General features: G+C 50.3%; 1 protein-coding gene across 1 annotated transcript in view; it reads right to left on the bottom strand.

The window, feature by feature from the left end:
- The window catches only part of LARP1 (La ribonucleoprotein 1, translational regulator), a 53,432-nt gene that overhangs the window by 21,739 nt on the left and 11,644 nt on the right, over positions 1–20,049 (bottom strand). Inside the window, exons 2-8 of the mRNA XM_078881089.1 lie at positions 15,109–15,164; positions 13,084–13,146; positions 12,231–12,432; positions 5,953–6,087; positions 2,510–2,647; positions 2,000–2,186; positions 815–959 (exon numbers count right to left, since the gene is read on the bottom strand). Coding sequence (XP_078737215.1) covers positions 815–959; positions 2,000–2,186; positions 2,510–2,647; positions 5,953–6,087; positions 12,231–12,432; positions 13,084–13,146; positions 15,109–15,164 — 926 coding nt within the window. The remainder of the gene's footprint in view (positions 1–814; positions 960–1,999; positions 2,187–2,509; positions 2,648–5,952; positions 6,088–12,230; positions 12,433–13,083; positions 13,147–15,108; positions 15,165–20,049) is intronic.

The following is a 20,049-nucleotide window of genomic DNA, read 5'->3' as shown; positions in this document are numbered from 1 at the left end:
CATCCAACCAACTAAATGGCCAAGCTTCTGCGTCCCTCCCACACCTCCGATTAGTGCGTTTGGCTACGAACGGTGAGGAAGACGTTCGATATAAAGACAAAGGTCTCCCGTGTAGCCTTAACAGAATTTTGGGGCAAGCGCTGTTAGCAAGTAGCACCTATGAAGGCCGGCACGGTACACGAGAGGGTGGGTGGCCAGCACCATGCCCGGCCACCTTTGTCTCCCCAGTGGCGATGTTTACACATCACACCAGGTAATCATTTGAGGCTGAGTTGGTTGGAGAACCAAGCCACAATATGTGGCTCTCCAACACACCGGTGTGCTGTACTAGTGACGAATTGGCCACATTCTGTGTACGTGACAACCCTTACTAGTTGGCTGTGTCGGGTGGTGGCAGGTTTTAACGACACATTCATATATTTACGCGATCTGACCAAAAAACCTCTATTATGGATGATTATTGCTCACGTGTTTAAACTGTTTATATGTATGCACGTTTCTTTCTGCCAATTTCAAATGGTAAACTAATCTAAAACATTAAAACATATACACAACATCTAAAAACACGATGCTACGCAAGAACAACGATGATGAGTAGTGATTATCCGGCCGCCGGATAACCGATGATCTCCTCTATTATTAATCATAACGAGACCCTTCCATCATGCGGTGTTCTTCAGGAACGCAAACTGCTACGCACCGCCGCGTTCTAGGAGAGAACGGACTCTGTAAAGGGCACCCCCTCCGAAAATATTAGACCCGACCGATGGCGCCGGCCGCTCCGGCCGCATCCGGCGCCGTCGCCCAGCGTCACCTCCAGGATGAGCTTCACGTCCGTGGTGAGCGTCTGCACGCGGTAGAAGTTGGAGACGAGCGACAGCGGCAGGAAGCCCTGGGGGTCCATCCTCCGGCGCAGGAAGAAGTCCCGCTCCAGGTTCTCCGGGCTGAAGTAGTACTCGCTGTCACGCACGGCACAGCACCGGTACAGTACAGCACCAGGACAGCAACAGGACAGCAACAGGACAGCACCAGGACAACAACAGCACACACAGCACACACACAACACGCACAGCACACACAGTACACATACAGCACACACAGCACAGCACACAGACAGTACACACACACAGCACGCACACACACAGTACACACACAGCACGCACATCACAGAACACACACAGCACACACACACAGCACACACACAGCACACACACAGCACACAGGCAACTCTGGCGGTACGGGGTCACGATTCGATTCTAGTTCTCGCGTGTTTGACGCCTATTTTAACAGCACAGTAAACATCGCAAGCCTGCAATGGCCTATGGGTTAATTCGGACCCCTTGTATACAACACGTCAATTAATAATAATTCACGGCCCCCTTTGTCAAGCCACTGCTGGATGAAGGTCTCCCCAAGTTCCACGCTGATCGCGGCAGTGCTGTTTGACCACGATTAACCACATTGGTCAGATCGGGTTGGTGAGCGGGCAGACCCGGGAGCGGCTGAGATACCGCTCCGTGAGTGGCGTTGGCTGTGGCCGGGAATAAAACTCAGGCGGGAAGGTTCATCACGCAGCAACGCCGACCACTCCACCACTGCCCTTCCCCTGACAAGGGGCGCCGCTGTGGCGAGGAGATGTTAACTACCTCGCCTGGTATGCAGGAGGTCGTGGATTCAATCCCGACACTGACAATGCCTGTATATTTGAAGTTTGCGTGTCTTCCTCTCCCCGTGGTCTTGTGGACTTTTCTCCGGGTCCTCGGGTTTTTCCCGTCATCGTTTAGAATCAACATCACCACGCGTTTAGAGCAATTTAGATGCTGCTAGAAATGTCCACGTGATGATGATAATGATGATACGCCACCAGCTCAGCGGGTCCTATCTGGTTAAAAATAAAAAAAAACAGTTTCTAGTTTAAGTTTACGAGTGGAAAACCCTCGGCGTTCAACTCCCGCCCCGTGCCGTGAACCCCCCTCCCGGCCGCGTGCCACGGCCTCACATCTGCCGCTTGATGTACTCCTTGAGCAGCGTCTCGTCCACGGAGTAGAGGGCTCCTCCGTGCGGTGGGGGGTTGGCGCCATCCACGACGAACAGAGGCTTCGTGCCCGCGGCGGGGCGCCCATTCTTGCCGCCACCGACGCCGCCCAGGAAAGGGACGACCCCCCCATAGCGGTGGTCGTAGTGGACTGCACGCGAGAGAGAGAGAGAGCGAGAGATGGAGAGAGAGGGGGAGAGAGAGGGGTAGAGAGAGAGTGAGAGAGAGAGGGGGAGAGAGAAAGCGAGAGAGAGATGGAGAGAGAGAGGGGGAGAGAGAGAGCGAGAGAGAGACAGATGCGGCTCCGTTTATAGATTGTCAAGAGTTTTGGATAAACGGCAAAAAAAAAACAGAAAAAACGCGACGGCACGAACAAAAATAAAACAAATTCGCGAAGATCAAGAGCGCATTAACGGACGACATGAGCCCCTGGCACGTGGAGCGAAACGTCGGACACCGCTCCCGAGCGTTTACCGCGTGGGTTCCCTCGGCCCCGGGCCCTCCCCCTGGCCCGGCTGCCCCTTCCCCGCCCGCGGTAGGCCCCTCCGGCACCGCCACCACCGCCTCCCCGCCCGGAGCCGGCATCCTCCAGCCCTTCGCTGCGGCGCCAGCCTGCGGCGGAGGTGGGGGCGTGAGAGAGACGTACGTACGTATGAGTGTATGTATGTGTGTATGTATGTATGTGTGTATGTGGAGCGCCGGGTGGCTAAAGCACAGCAAGTTGGCACAGTAGGGGGCACAGGTGGTGCATCAGCCAGTCATCAGCCAGTCATCTCAGTCATCTCAGTCAGTCGACCCGTGGCACCTGGGTCTGCCCCGTGACCTCCTGCCAGCGGGCGTTCGACACTTCACGTGGCCTCAAGGTGCACGAATAGCAGTTGTTGTTGTATGTATGTACACTCGATCATCGATTATCCGGCACCGCGCGATTGTCCGGCAGCTTCCAACATTATCCGGCAGTGCCGGTGCTAATCCGGCGAAACCGGCAACACCGCTCCAAAGGCGGTAACCAGTCCATCGGCACCGTGTGCGTGACATACAAAGTAGCTACGCTTGATTTCAGTGTTAAATATTCTCTACGGTACATGATACACTACATACAACAACTTAAATAATGACAATACTGCACGTGTATACATCTTTCATGGCTAATAACTACGGTGATAAAAACAATACACGGTGCGATCCGGCAAAAAAGTGCGTTGTGTTAATCGGCGTTCGCCGGAGCACCGCTCTGAAGGCTGCATCAGTCCAGCGATCGTCAAACTCGAGAGGTTGTGTTGAAACACGAGCGTAGTGGCCATGATGCGGAGTCTTCGAGATCGGAGTGATAAGTACGGTACAGTAAATACAGTCACTCTTCACAGTAGGATATCTATTTTTCATAACCCAGGTTTTTTTTTGGGGGGGGGGGTTAGATCGCGTAAATATATAAATGTGTCGTTAAACCCGCCACCACATGGCTATGTCGGGTGGTGGCGGGTTTAATGACACATTTATAGATTTACGTGATCTAACAAAAAAACTGCATTATCGATGATATCGGTCGCGAAAGCCTACGTGATATTTATTTTTGCCTGAATGTACGTCTACTTAAGCCAATTTAATAGAGTAAACATAAATTAAAACACTCACAACACCTAAACACATTTCATCCAAGAAAATGCAAAAATAATCTTAATTAACGATGATGTCGTGATTATCTGGTGTCTTTGAAAATCCGACACACTCTTCTCCCCCCCACCCTCCCCCCGAAGCCGACGGATAATTATCGACGATCGACTGCGTAGCCAACCGCGCGAATCGGAGGTGCGGGGGAAGGACAACAAACACAACAACAAGCAGTTCTAAACAAATGAGTTTTCAATCTAGATGTGATTACTACTGTTTGCATTTAATTGTTTTGAGCTCATTGATATCAAGTGTTAATTAAATGTCTTTGTTGTGGATTACATATAACTGAAGCTATGTATATATCCTGTTAATTCTAGATTTGAAGTTTCCGTGACTGCAAGGATTCACACTCTTTGGTTCTTTCGGTAAAGTCACGTAGAGTATAAAATTAAAATAAATTAAATCACGACGTTTCGGAGGCAACACAAGCTTCCGTCTTCAGGTGGAACCGTCACAGCAAAATTACTTAGCGTGAAGAGAGCTTAGAGCTTAGAGCTCTCTTCACTTGATACAGTAATTTTTTTATAGTAATTTTTTACAGTAATTTTTTACTGTAATTTTGCTGTGACGGTTCCACCTGAAGAAGGAAGCTTGTGTTGCCTCCGAAACGTCGTGATTTAATTTATTGAAATTTTTTACCTATGTGACTTTACCGAAAAAACCAAAGAGTATGAATATCCTGTATATAGTGTATATATACGCACGAAAAAATGGTGTACATACACACATAGTGTAAATACACACAGTGGAAAAAACACGCGTACATTTTTACTTAAAAATTTCGTGACTGCAGGCATTCATATTCTTTGGCTCTTTCGGTAAAGCCACGTAGGTAGAAAAAATAATAATTATTAAGATTATTAAAATAATTATTATTTCGTCTATCTACATGACATTACCGAAATACACGCACATATATATGTCGCTGTTGCATTGTTTTTATAGCTTTATTTTGGTGATTTTTTTAAACTTTTCGGTTTAGCCATGTTTGTTTGTTGTAGTATAGAGTTAGCCTGATAACTTTAATCGAAATTGTCTCATGGTTGTTAGTGTTTGACTTGCATCCCACTGGGATTTTTTGCACACACCGTTGAAATGCGGTGGGTTTTTTTCTGGAAGACTTTGCCGTTTTTTTCCTGGATTTTTCTGTTGCGTGTAGTCACTTTAAGATGTTTCTTGTTCATGTTTTTGTTTGTTGCGGTTGCACCCCGAGTCAAGAGCTGCATGACTCACAGGGTTATCCCCATATATATAAAAGGCAAAGTTGTGATTATGTGTGTCTGTTCAAAATGTTTAGCGTACTTCCCGACATGCAACAAACTGTACATTTGCCATGTGGGTACTTTCCAGACTGTACATCATGCAAAAATTATTAAAATACACTTTTTTTTTTTTGGGGGGGGGGAGCTCAATAATGCATATTTTTTTTGCACGGCAAGTGAGCTGTGACGTCACATCTGTCACGTGACCCGCGCATGTGGAAGCATAACGCATTGTAGTGTAGTGGTTAGCGCTACGCTGCGCTACGAACCCGGCGACCCAAGTTCGATTCCCGCTCACGGCCACCACCGCTGACGATTATTTGAACCGGTCCTGGGCCTCCCCTAGGTCCACTCAGCCTCAAACAATTAACTGGTGTGGTGTGTGAACATCGCTACTGGGGAGACAAAGGCGGCCGGGCGTGGTGAATTAAGTCCCGGGCGAAGCCGGGGAAGTAAAGCTAGTTAGTAATACATGAAACTGAAATGAAACTGAAATATACACACTATGTGTGTGCATATACACACACACTCTATAATGCTGCATATTTACACACGTAGCCCGGTTGAGCCCTTGCCACTGCCGCAGTCACCGTCTCTCTCTCCGGACATCCCCCAGAACCGTAATGCTCCCCCCCCCACATTCCCCTTGATAAACGTTTGCACTTTGTGCTTATAGACTTGATTCATGTTTACCTACTTGCATACCTTTCCTACACTTTGCACTATTTGTATTTAATTTTGGTACTGCTTGTTCTTTGTGACTTTAAGACACCCCCCCCCCCACGCAGCAATGAGCCCGGCTTGCAGGCGTTTCACCGCAAATAAAAAACGTCGTCTTGCGGCCTACTGCCTACACAATTAATCCATCCGCCGAGCGGCCACACTTGTAACTTCGCTCCGAACGTGAGCGTAACCGTGCCGCTCATTGAGAACATCGCCCCCCCCCCTCCCCCCGCCCCCCCCCCTCCCCCCGCGTCGTACTCTTGGAGTCATCCGGTCTGCGAGGGGCGGCCGAGTCGGAGGCCGATCGTCCGGTGCCACCGCGCTGGCCTCCGCCGCCGCTCTGCGACCGCAAGGGCCCGTCCAGGCTCAGCGGAATCCACTTCTGCTTCCCTCCTGCGGGGGACAAACGGCGAGGGGATTGAGCGGTGGCGGGGGGGGCGACCATCGCTCGCTCGCTCAGCCACGGCACGCCAGTGGCCACGGTTCGCGAGTGAGCGCCGCGAGACCCGATAACAAGACGTTGATTTTCAGCTTCCATTTTGCTGTTCAAAACCATTATTCAACGGTTACAATTATTTTATTTTTGTTAGCAGGTAAAGCCCCCACCGAGCTACAAAGCTCTGTTTTAGAAGCCGACCCGGCCATAAATGGCAGCTCAATGGAAGTGGCTTATCACGTGGACATTTATAGCAGCCAAATTATATAAACACACGTTGATGCTAAATGCGTACCTGTCAACCCCTTATCAGTGCCCTACCTTATCACAGACCAATTCAGACCTCGTTGGTTACCCGGTGCCCCTTATAAATCTCAACGTTCATTCCACAAAGTCCCATCACAAGGGAGAAACACAAACAAAAATACATTTTTTTTGTTCCTGTTGCACCATACCACGGCGCTGTCTTCTTACTGTCACCACCCTCACAGGCCGATAGGAGGCGGCCGGGAGAGTGAGCGGGAGGTGTGGTGGTTAGCCTGGGTAAACCCCCCCCCACCCCTGGGTACCCCGTTACCGGGGGTAGAGACCCCAGACCCCCAAGGGGTGAAGGCTGGGGGCCAACGGTTCATTCCAGACCCTTCCAGACCCTTCTGGAAGGTTCGGGGGAAGCTGTGGTTAGGGGCGGGGTAAGCCCCAACTTGTGTATACAAGCCGGCCCTCTCAACGGGACCGGCAGTGTTCATCCCCTCAAGACCCGAAGACGTCTGAAGACGCCTGAAGACGAGACCAGCACCCTGGGACCCTCAAGCGAGGCTCTTGTCAGAGCCGGGTTGCAGCGGACCGGCGGTGAGACCCCTGGCTAGGTCGGGTCAGCCGAGCCTCCCCTAGCGTCCGTAGCGGAAGACCCGTGAGAGCGTAGCACGGAGTGTGTAGGGCCCTAGATTTTAAGCTTTCGTGACTGCAAGGATTCATATTCTTAGGTTTTTTTCGGTAAAGTCAGGTAGGTAAAAAAATTTAATTAATAAATGTAAAATCAAAAATAAAATAAAAAGCTTGTGTTGCCTCCGAAACGTCGTGATTTTTTATTTTATTTTTATTTTACTATTATTAATTTATTTATTTTTTACCTACGTGACTTTACCGAAAAAAAACCTAAGAATATGTGTAGGGCCCGCTACAGGGGAGGCTGGTACCTCCCCCTAGGTTACCGGGTGACGGGGCCGTACCCCGTAGTGTAACAGGGGCCATAGCCCTTAGCTTTACGGCTATTGCTATTGTTATTGTTTATCTCAAATAAACGCGTCGCCTCCAAGAGAGAAGTCTCCCTCCAAGTTTATACCCTCGTATTGAAATGACTGTACGCCGTATGGACCTGAAAACTGAATTTCCCTGTACGAGAATACGGGTAGACAGTATGGGGTTGACACGGTATGTAAATGTGGAGCGAAAAACCAGAGGACCTGGAGAAAAATCCACATCACCACGGGGAGAGACATGCAAACTCCATGACAGGTTTTTTTGCGTGTGTTAGATCGTGTAAATATAAACGTGGATAATATTGGTCGCGAAAGCCTACGTGTTGAAATGCAAACTCCAAATAAACAGCAGCAGGCGTCAGGGTCAGGAATCGAACCCACAACCTCCTGCGTACCCGGCGAGGGAGTTGACATCTCATGAATGTCAAAGGGGAGAGTTTTTTGTACGAGCAGTTTAGACTTCACACCCTCCTACTCGGGGTACACGTGGGGCAGCCCGCTTGACAATCCACTGTTGGATGAGGGCCTCCCAACAGCTTGTGTCACTCACGGGGGTTGTTTGGACGTTCTACAAGCTGGTCAGAACAGCAGAACCTCCGCCCCTCTTAACGGCGGTAATTGGTTCCACGAAACCGCTCGTTTTTAGTCGTTAAGCAAGTATAGGAAATGCACTTTAAATGCTTAATTCGTTCCGATAGCATCTAAAATTACTCCTTTTTTCACCAAAAAAACTTACTTTCTAACATTTATACAATGGACATGAATACATAAAGATACTAACAACATTATAAACACATACTATTAAAAGAAAGGTGGCTAATAAATGCATTAATTAATATTTACTGGACCGAAAACAGCCAGTCGTTAACAAGGGAATGGTCGGTAAGTGAACACATTGGGTTCTATGGAGGCACTACACTGCTATACACTACACTGCTATACACTACACTAATATACACTACAATACACTACGCTACAATACACTACGCTACTATACACTACACTGCTATACACTACACTACAATATACACTAAAATATACACCACACTATACACTACACTACAATACACTACGCTACTATACACTACGCTACTATACACTACGCTACTATACACTACGCTACTATACACTACGCTACTATACACTGCTGCCCTACGAACCCGGACACCCGAGTTCGATTTCCGCTCACGGCCAACACCGGTGACGATAATCTGAACTGGTCCCTGGCCTCCCCTAGGTCGACTCAGCCTCAAATTAGTACCCGGTGTAACGGTGTGTAGTAAACATCGCCACTGGGGAGACAAAGGCGGCCGGGCGTGGTGTTGGCCACCCAATTCCTCGTATGCCGTGCCTACCTTCATAGGCGCTCGCTAACAGCACTTGCCCCTACAGTCTGTTCAGCCTACACGAGGTATCTTTGTCGTTGTTACGAGTGTGTGGACTTCTGGGGTGGAGCGGTGCTATTGGTTTGCACGCCATGCTACAAACTTTGGCGGCCGTGCCGTTCCCAGTTATCCTGTAACGTGCACTGACGCCTTTCCCGAGGGCGATAATGGCACGTAAAATAAAGGTTCACCGACAATTCGATTCCCGCCCACAACCTCCCATTGGCAGCAAGTGACATCTGAAACCAGCCACGGGCTCTGCCCCCCTTCGCAAACCCACAACCCCCCCCCCGAACCACGAGGCAGGCGCACCGCGCAGTCCTCACGCCGCGAAACCTCGAAGCCCGTGCCATTTCAGATTCGGCCGTCATTTGGTTTCCGCGTTGTTCATTTCGCAATCGAGCCGTTTCTGTTTTCACTACGCGAAAACACAAAAATCCCTTTCGGCACGCTTTTTTTTTCTCCCCCACCTCCCGGCGAAGACGGCGAGCGCGCACACACACGCACAGAGAGCGCTGTGTTTGTGCGGTTTCCACGCAAACAGACCTTGCTTTGGGGACAGATCGACAGATTCTCACAGACGGGCGAGCGTGCACAGCAACACGTGCGCTATCAATTGATGAATAACCTATTACAACGTGGCTTTGTGGGGCTGGGTCATGTAGCTCGCATGCCCAGCCACCGCATGCCCAAACAGCTTCTGTTTGGCCGCATAAAGGGGGCTAAACGAGCGCGGCACGGGCTAGAGAAGAGATGGAGTGATGTGGTACAAGAGGATGTGGAGCTGAGTGGACTTGCCGATGACTGGTATCAGCGGTGTCAAGATCGGCCTCTGTGGAGGAGGCTCGTGAAGGACGCTACTGGGCAGTTGGAGGCAGTCGCCCTCCAACAACAACAACAAAGCGCAGAGGAACGATGCTCACAACAATGAGTGGAGTGCCGGGTGGCTAAAATGCAGCAAGTTGGCACAGTAGGGGGCGCAGCTGGTGCATCGACCGGTCATCTCAGTCAGCCAACCTATGTCACCAGGGTCTGTCCCGTGACCTCCTGTCAGCGAGCCTTCGACACTTCATGTGGCCTCAAAGTGCACCTGGCCTGGCACAGGCACCGTGATGACGTCACCGCCACTTAGCGGCGAATGGCGTGTGTTGGTATTGGTCTGAGAGTGTGAGAAGCGGTGGTGTAGTGGTTAGCACGCTGCGCTACGAACCCGGCGACCTGAGTCCGATTCCCGCTCACGGCCAACGCCGGTCATGATTATTTGAACCGGTTCTGGGCCTTCCCTAGGTTGACTCAGTCTCAAATAAGTACCTGGTGTGTAAACATCGCCATTGGGGAGATAAATGTGGCCGGGGTGTGGTGCTGGCCACCCACCCCCTCGTGTACCGTGCTGGCCTTCATAGGTGCTCGCTAATAGCACTTTCCTTAACAGTCTGTTAAGGGTATATGGGGGATCTTTGTCTTTGTGGAGGTGTGCAAGCTTCTGGTCCTGCAGACATTAGTGAACACTGACAACACAGGTGGTCTTACTGAATTCAATCGTTCATTCATTCCGGCCCTTTTTATAAAACCAAGTGAGAGCCAAGCCGATACCACTCAGATCTCGAATTTCAATCCGAGTCTTCGTCCAACGCACGCGTGCCACGAAAACGGAATCTCAAGTCTACCGAGTTGCTGGCGTCACGCAGCCTGGTCTGCGAACATGTTTTGTTTTTCCAAACATCTGGCTAGTTTATCAGTTACTCCTGCAATGTACAGTATTTTGATCCTTTTAATTACTTGGGCAGTTTCAATGCTCGTGTTATTTGATTTGGTTTTGGCATTTAATGCCCTGTTAATTTGTGCATTATTGTAACTGTTCATTTGCAGCGTTTCTTTAACATGTTGAATTTCCCTTCTCAGACTGTCACCATCTGACACTTTCTTAGCTCGATGAATGAGCGTCTTGACAAGAGCCGATTTCTGTGCGGGGTGATGGTGTGACTGCATTCAGATAGGCGTCAGTTTGCGTTTTCTTTCGGTAAACACTTTGTGTTATTTTACCATTTCGACCCCTTCCGAGCAGAATATCCAGCTTTCACTTCCATGGTGAACTGGATGGATGGGTTTTGCGAGTTGAGATGATTTAGAAATGCGTTCAATGTATCTTTGCTGTGTGGCCAGACCACCAATGTGTCATCCACATATCTAAACCAAGCAGAGGGTTTTAGTGTGCTTGAAGCTATTGTTTTTGTTTCAAAATCTTCCACGTACAAATTCGCTATCGCAGGAGACAAATGAGAGCCCATTGCTGCTCCTTCCTTTTGTTTATAGGAGTCACCTTGCCGCAAGAAGTAGGTGTTCTTTAGAAAGTGTTCAGCTAGTCTTGAGATATCTTTGGCTAAATCTTTGTTCGTTACCCACTTTGCGCAAGAGCGCAGAAGTGTGCTCACCACATCTACGCCTCTATATAAGGAACGATACAATTAAGACTTCTCCACAAATCTGGCTGTCACCTGATGAAGCTAGTTGTAATTATTGGCGAAACGTCGTAGTCATCGCCACTGGGGAGACACAGCCACCTTTGTCTCCCCAGTGGCGATGTTAACACAGTGCACCAGGTACTCATTCGAGGCTGAGTCGACCTAGGCGAGTCCCAGGACTGGTTCAAATAATCATCATCGATGTTGGCCGTGAGCAGGTTTCGAAATTCGGCTCACCAGTTTCGGAGCGCAGCGCGCTAATCGCTGCGCCACCGTTCCCCACGGAAACAACACCGACACAACTATCTCCACCACCCACACAATCAAAACCACCACCACCAAATTCCCCTACACCATCAGAACCACCACCGTGGACCCCGACGATAATCGGCACCACTTCCATCACCACGACCATCAAAAACTGATCCTCTACACCCAGTGGTTCCCAACCTTTCTCAACCCACGAACTCTCAACAAACCCTCGACATCTTCTCACGGACCGCCACGCGCCGATGGCAGATATATATATTCTTTAAACGATCAAAACAACTCCCCCCATCGTAGTTTTGGCCCCAGTTCCACGCACCGATTCCCACGACAAAGTGGTCCACGTGGCACAGGCCGGGAACCACTCACTGCTCTACGCCATCAGAATCGCCGGCGTCACGTACACACGTATGTTGAGCTTCTTTCACACCGTACGTAGCCACCCGTGAATGGCTGGGGAAGCACAACAAACTAACCACAAAAAGCAGTTCTAAAGAAATGAGTTTGTTAATCAAGATGATGATTTCAAAGTGCGTAGCTCCAGCGGCTTCCTAATATCGGAAGCAAGAGCGTTCCAGACGGCCTCAGAAGCGCGTCTGAACGCGCCGCGCGATGCTGTGACCACCGCCTTCGTTCGACGGTTAGCCGAGAAGCCGCTGTTTCTGCGAGGATGACCGGATTTTGCGCGATGATGCTTTATGCTCCTTGACGTGATCAGCGAGGTCACCTCTCCTGCGTGCCACGGGCGAGCGGGGCTGCTTGGCGTCCTCGCGAACGTCCCGGACGTCGCGAGCGTCGCGAGCCTCCCGAGCGTCGGCTCCGTCAACGCGGGCTTCGTCGTCGCAGTCGGCGGCGACGGCGGCGGAGTCGGCCATGGCGGCGATGCTCTCGGGCTTCCGCTCCCTCCGCGTCGCCTTGTCCGGCGGAGCCTGCGGCAAATGAGGGCGGCGCGGCCGCTCACTCGGGCTCAACGGCGCGACGGGCCAAGCCGACGTCTGAACAAGTAACAGCATCACGCGGATCTCCGCAATCGGCAGAGCTCGTGGGGATGCCCTCGCCAGCCGCCGAGTGCCGGAAACGAGCCCATGGTGTTTTTTACGGATTCTCACGACTCAATGGGGCGAAACAGTGTGTGCCCCCCGCGATCGAACGCACAGTCCCAATTCAGGGTGGTGGATGTATTTTCTGTCTCATTTACCGATTTGCTCCATCAGGTGACAATAAATATTTATGTTTAATCACTAATTTGTCACGCCTACATTATGATCAGTTTACAGTTAGAGCTACGATTTGGCAATTTTGTTGTTGTTTTAAATGTACAGGGGAAAATATCAATAAGTTCCAGGGAAAGATCACGACGTTCCCTACAAGAAAGAAAGCACCGAGAGGATGACACAGCCTTCCTTCCTTACAAGTCTCACGCAGCGAGTGTAACGGTGCGCGCAGTGCCGCCAATTCTCACGGCGCACACCACCCCAAGACGGTTGGGTGGTTTATGAGTGGAGTAAAGAATGGATTTTTATGGGATGAAGCCATCTGTCTGCTTGCCTTGTCCTGGTATGAAACCCAGCCCCCCCCACCTCTGAGACGACGATCTCCCCGAGTGTGGGCCAGCTCGCGACGTCTTCCAGGTCACCGCCGCCCTGCAGCGACAGACGGCGCGCGCACAACGGGAACGGCGGGGGTGGAGGTGGGGGGGTGTAGGCAAAGCAGACGGGAGTTCGCCGGTTGTTGCGAGCGAACTCGCGTCGTCTCAAACGCCGGCCTGCGCCGACGGACTAAACGTTGGGCTGGCCAAAAATAAATCGCGAGTCCTTTTCCCGCAAGTTGTTTTCGCAGGGCCACTTGCCTATGACGCCGGACAAACCGCGTGGCATTCCTTCAATTGGGGCCTCACACACCCTGCCGAATGATTAAAGTTAACCTGCGTGGAAGGAGGTCGGCTGGCCCAGGCCGGCCCCAGAGGTCAGAGCGCTAAGCAGGCACCGCTGGGATCCGGGGTTTCAAATCTCAGGCTCCGGCCCCCTGTGATTGAACCGGGTTCTCGTGAGTGGCGAGCGGGATCGTCACGGCCCGGTGAACAATAACTGTGCATCTTCTTGGTTCTTTCGGTAAAGTCACGTAGAAGGGAAGTTATTTTTATTATTTTATTACTTCCCTTCTACGTGACTTTACCGAAAGAACCAAGAAGATGAATCCCTGCAGTCACGAAAGCTTTAAATCGAAATAACTGTGCACTTCATTTATCCGAGTTCAAGGTCTGACGATGAAAAATATCGCTTTGGCTGCCACGCGACGGGATGGGTGAGGAAGTCCAGCCCCCCCCCACACGGTGAACTAAAGGTCAATTGAAAGGAGCTGATAAGTAACTGTGTGGTATCATCTTCTGTGGGCCATTCTCTAACACGTATGTATTTATTATGTTGAACTCGTTTCGCAACCTACGTATCCAACCGCGCAAATCAGAGGTGCGGGCGAAGGACGACAAACTGCTTAGCGAAAGATCCGCACAGAAACTTCGTGTCATGACATTGATGCCGATAGTACAATCGAGGAAAGCCAAAATAAATCACAAGACTTTGTGGCTGCTGGAAAACATTTGTCCCATGGACCTTTGAGCCCCTGGATCCGGTCCCAGTGGAGGCAGCGGCAGTGGTGGCAGTAGCAGCGGCTGGCTCTTCCTGTTTTCTATCACCATCAGTGGTGTCACTCTTGTCAAGTTGAGAAAATGCGCAGAATGGTTCTTGCCACGAATCTGGTTTCACGGTTGTATTTGAGCCCCGTGCAAAATCCCCAGATGCAAAAACCTTTGTTGGCCTAGGTTAGTATGTATGTATGTTTAACTTGGCACAGTAGGGGGTACAGCTGGTGCATTTGATAGTCATCTGAGTCAACCCATGGCACCTGGATCTGTCCCCTGATCTGTCGACACTTCACGTGGCTTCAAAGTGCACCTGGGGCCTGGCACGGGCACTGTGGTGACATCACTGCCATGTCGTGGCGAATAGCGGGTGAACTTTTTTCGCACACTACGTAGCCAACTGCGCTAGTCACAGGTGCGGGCGAAGGACAACAAACTAAACACAACAACAACAAATCGGTTTATAGAAATGAGTTTCCAATTTAGGCAAGAGGAACAACGATGCTAAATTCAATATTTTTGTTGTGGGTTTCATTGCAAGATTTTTTTTGTCAATGTTGTAAAATTTCGATTAAAGCTTTCGTGACTGCAGGGATTCATAGTCTTGGTTCTTTCGGTAAAGTCACGTAGAAGGGAAATAATAAAACAATAAAAATAAAACATAATAAAAAAATTCACGACGTTTCGATTGCAACACAAACAATCATCATCAGGTGTGAAAACTACACTTCAGCTAAAATGTTCTTGCTGTAGTTTTCACACCTGATGATGATTGCTTGTGTTGCAATCGAAACGTCGTGATAATTTTTATTATGTTTTATTTTTATTATTTTAATATTTCCCTTCTACGTGACTTTACCGAAAGAACCAAGAAAATGTTGTCAAAGTTACAGATTCGTTTCGATGCGAACAGGGCAGCGCCGTTGAAATTGCGAGCCGGCACCACGAGCTTGAGTGCATTTACCTTTCCCCCTCTCTTGGCCTTCGGTGTCTTCAGCGGCTTGGCCTGCGAGGAGAGCTCTGCACACGGGGGTGGGGCGGTGGTGGGGGGGGGAGAGACAAGGCTGAGTGATGCGTCACCCCAGTGAATTGTCACTCGTGGCCAATGCCAAGCAAGCGACTCGCGGGACGACGAAACACGGACGACAAAAAACAGCCGCAGCTTTTGCGCAGCCGTCTGTGGCAGCAGAACGAGTATCCCGAGCAGTGCGGCGGCGCGCTTACGGCTGGGCTGGCTCGGGTGGCGCGGCCGGTGAACAGCGCACGACCCAGAATTGGAAAGATTGCGAGGACGACTCGCAACTCGAATTGGAAGTTGAACTCGCAACCATTCCAATTCGAGTTGGGTGCTTCACGGAGACATTAAGAACGGTACAACAACAACAACGCGTGTGTGAATGTAATGGTGGATTCCCGCTCACAGCCAACGCCAGTGACGGCTATCTAAACCGGTCCTGGGCCTCCCCTAGGTCGACTCAGCCTCAAATGTGGTGTGTAAACATCGCCACAGAGGGAGACAAAGGTGGTCGGGCGTGGTGTTGCCCACCCACCCCCCTCGTGTGCCGTTCCGGCCTTCATAGGTGCTGCTCGCTCACAGCATTTGCCCCTACAGTCAGGCTACAGGAGGGGTCTTTGTGTGTCAAAGATGGCTTGGCAGAACAAGGTACGAACATCCATCGATCGAACAGTGCAAACTGGTCGCTTTGGCGAGACAATTCTAGCGTGCCAATCTAACCCCTGGGGGGGTGGTGGGGGGCGGAAGGACGCTTCCCCCCACTCCAACGAGTCGTGCTTGCAGCGACAGGTCACCACAACCGGTTTACAGTGAGTGGCTGGGAGAGGCGGCATCTGAAAGTACAAGTGGCTTGCTCGTCATGCAAAGCGGCAGCATTTATTCTTCCCTCCACCCACATGGAACTATTTGACCCCACTTGGAGCGAAAACAAACAGGCGTGCAACGATTCAAGTATTCCCTTCCCCATCCCGGGATCAGAATTCTATGAATCATTGAAGCCTGCCACCCCAACCCCTCTCCCTGACTCCTGGAGGGAGGGGGGAGAGATTTTAACAACCTCGCCTGGTATACAGGAGGCTGTAGGTTCTAACTCGAACCTGACGCCTGCTGTATATTTAGAGTTTGTGCGTCTCTCTCTCTCCTCGCGGTCACGTGAATTTTTCTCCGGTGCCTCCAGTTTTTCCCTGCACATTTAGAATCGACGTCACGCGTTTAGGAGCATTTGGCTGCTGCTATAAATTTACCGACACTGCGGCTCCATCGCGTACGCGGCATTGCATTGCCGGTCAAACGCTCGAGATTCTGGCCGGCGTGTCAGATGCCGATTGGCGCCTTCGCTGCCATACGCAGGGGGGGGGGGGTGGGAGGAAAAAACCCCGATAGCACCGGCGGCGCTGGCAACGAGAGCCCACCGCTGTTATTGACGAGGCTGCCCTTGAGAACGACCAGGTGGGAAACAAACCAGGTGCCGGCAATGAGTGGGGGGGAGGCGGGGGTGGAGGTTTGCGGTTCGATCGCGGTGGCCGCCCTGGTTAATATAGTGCGGTCGCGTGGATTCACCGTAACAGCGGGCACGCCGCCGTCTGCATCGCTCGCTACTGGATGTCGGCGGATTGAATAAAGCGCAGAGATTCTGATTCGAAGCAGCAGCGGACGTTAAAATAACCCTGGGTGCACGTGGGGGATATCATCAGCCTGCCCGGTTTTCAACGTCGCTCTCAAACATCGGCCAACGACGTTTACACAAACGCACTTCGTCACGTCAACAATGGTGTCTCGGGGACGCTTTGGAATACAACGACGCTCGGGGTATCGGCAAAGCGGTAGACCTCCCCCTTTGAAATATCAACAAAGCAATTCACCCAAGGGAATATATTTCTTAAGTAAGCAAAAGCGTTCATTATAATTTAGGCCAGGTAATGGAAGATGGTCTCGGCCTGATGATTAATCACGACGCACGAATGATCCGATCCGACAAATTATTCCGTGACGCTGCTGCTGCGTTGGCGGCATTGGTGCGAACAGCACAAACCAACGACAAAACTCAACGCCTTATGAAGGGGAAGGGCACATAAATAGGTGACGTTTCAGGCAATGGCCCTCCATCGGCGTGCACACGGCAGAGGCAAAATCAACACGTCGAATTACTTTCGCTTCACTCGGCGGCTCCCTTCAAATGGGACAGAAACATTCCGGTCTTTGTGGATTGTGCGGCAGTCTTCTTAGGGCATGCGCAAAGGTGTGCCCCGAGTGTGTACAAAGAGACCCCGCCGGGAGTAACCTCGGCAGTAACGAAACAGATACAGACCACCGTGCTTCCACTTTGTACATCCGACTCTCTATCCACGTAAAAATGTAAATATATATAAATATATAAATATATTTCAATATATATAAGAGTGGTCTTTACTCAACCCATCAGCCCCACGGCCTTCGGGGGAGTGCATCACATTTCAGGAGCGGCAGCGGCTCTGCTTAAACACAATTTTTCTCACGAGCAGCGTCACGCTTTGATTGAATCGATGCTGATAAATTGCCAGACAATATTGGTGGATATGTGATCGCGTATGGATCGCATATGTGATCGGATATGTCGAATATTATTAAAACATTATAGAAACACGCACAAAGCCGATATCGCCATTCAAAATGTACGTGGTGAAAACAAAAACTCGAGTAGAAGTACACAAATAAAACAGAACCATGCCACTGTGTGCACGAGCGATGAAGTCCGACGCACGTAAAGATCCGTCCACCCCTCCCCAGCGATTCGGTGAACCGAACAAGATTCACGACTGTCCCTTGTCTCAATTTTTACCATCTCGTCCGTATCTTTTCATCGTGTTCATGGTCGTCTTCGCTCCCGTTAGCCTCAACGTAACAACAAATGTATCATTCTAGATTTGAAGTTTTCGTGACTGCAGGGATCCATACTCTGGTTCTTTCGGTAAAGTCACGTGGGTAGAAAATAAAATAAATCACGACGTTTCGATTGCAACACAAGCAATCATCATCAGGTGGGAAAAACCACAGCAAGGAAAAAGTGTATCATGTGCGCGCGTGTAATTTTCATATGCCGTAAATAGTGTTCGATTCTAACGCACGCGCGATGCGATGCGCGTGTCGCTAGAGAGCTCGCCCAACATGCCGGTTACGTTCCTGGAAAATGCCGCGTTGGGCAAAACCGCGCTCGACAAATACGGTGACCTCTTGGGAAACACAACGGGTCGCTTTCCTGGGTCCAAAATCACCGCCCCCTCCTCCCCTTGTTGAACTAATACTACACGAGCTCTGCCATTGTGCTAAAGGATGCCGGGTCGCTCTCCATTGCTCGCGTGTGTGTGGTGTGTGCCTTCGCTTTTCTTCACCTCAACACAAGACCCTATCTGCATCACTCTCCCCGCACCATGGCACCAATGCCCATCGCTTGCCCCTAACACTGAATTGCCAGCCTGCTGCTGGCCCCTAACACTGAATTGCCAGTCCGACGTTGGCCCCTAACACTGAATTGCCAGCCTGCTGCTGGCCCCTAACAATGAATTGCCAGCCTGCTGCTGGCCCCTAACACTGTCACTTGAACCATTCGCCATTGTGGGCGTCCGCATGACGAGCGTCCTCAACGAGTGGACGGCCGGACGCACGCGACAATGTGCGCGAATATTTTGCGTTGTCGTGCCGCTGCCGCGTGTGTCGGAGCAGCGTCTCGTTACAACGCCACGTCAAAACACACGCACGCACAAAAACACAAACGACAAACAAATCGTTCTCACAGTCGATTCGTTCACACATCTTCCGACAGATCCAGCGCTCTCACGGCACTACTTTCCAACGCGGAGATGAGAAGCGTCAAACAGCGTAGAGCCAGAACATCACCCTCCGTGTTCGGGGAAAACAGACATCACGAGGTACACCGTGTATAGTCGAAACACGTGGTCGATAAAGCTGCCGTTGGGCAAGGTTTTCCTGTCACAGATTACTCCAGGGACTATCAGTCCCATAACTCAACACAAAACCCCTGTCCCCGGTTATCCCCGCAGCAGCGGATTCTGGCTGACCATCGAACAAAGGCGGTCACTGCACCGCCGCAGTTACAAATGCGCCAATGCGGCCGTCTGGAACGCTCTTCCTTTTGACATTAGGAAGCCACTGGAGCTATGCACGATTAAATCCAGGTTGAAAATTAATTTCTTGGGAGCTTATTTTTCTATTTAGTTTGTTGTACTTCGCCTGCGATTAGCACGGTTGGCTACGTGCAGCACAAGGGGCTCCGAGTAATCGACCCACGGGCAAAATAAAACAGGTGATTACAAGTTGCCGCATTTTTTTTGGTCCTTAATTATATCATCGAATTGTCCCAGCTCGGAATGACTCGATGCATCGTCACAAAGGCTCGGCCGTGTCTACGATATCAGCGCCGCGATAAGCGCATCGTCCGCTTTGAAAATATCATCGCGCCGAGATTACCACTCCATATTCAACAGGTTTAAATATCTTAATTTCCTGACGAAATAATGATTGTAAAAGAAAACAATCATTTATGTTGTAAATAAATATTTATAGTACCCATTAAATTACTGCTCTGCTAAACTTTGTTTCTCCATATTAATTGATCCCCATGGCAGTGAAAACATTATTGTCATTTGCTGACAGTGGTACATGCCAAAAACATCATAGTGTGCAAACTTGCAATGATAAAGACACGTGACAGGTTTGTGCCAAGCGAAATGCACTTCAAGAACTCCTGAGTAACCTTGATTCGTATGCGTGTCGAACTTCTTTCGCTCCATACGTCGCCAAAGTGCTGGAGGTACATGAGCGCGGCAAAGGAAATTCAAAGCAAATTAAATAACGACGTAACGTACAGTTACAGTATAACTTCGTTATTTCGGT

Source organism: Lampetra fluviatilis, chromosome 60 (genome assembly GCF_964198595.1).
Source record: "Lampetra fluviatilis chromosome 60, kcLamFluv1.1, whole genome shotgun sequence".
Lineage (NCBI taxonomy): Eukaryota > Metazoa > Chordata > Hyperoartia > Petromyzontiformes > Petromyzontidae > Lampetra > Lampetra fluviatilis.
The sequence above is the reverse complement of the archived record's forward strand: the minus strand, read 5'-3'. Positions and strand labels throughout refer to the sequence as shown.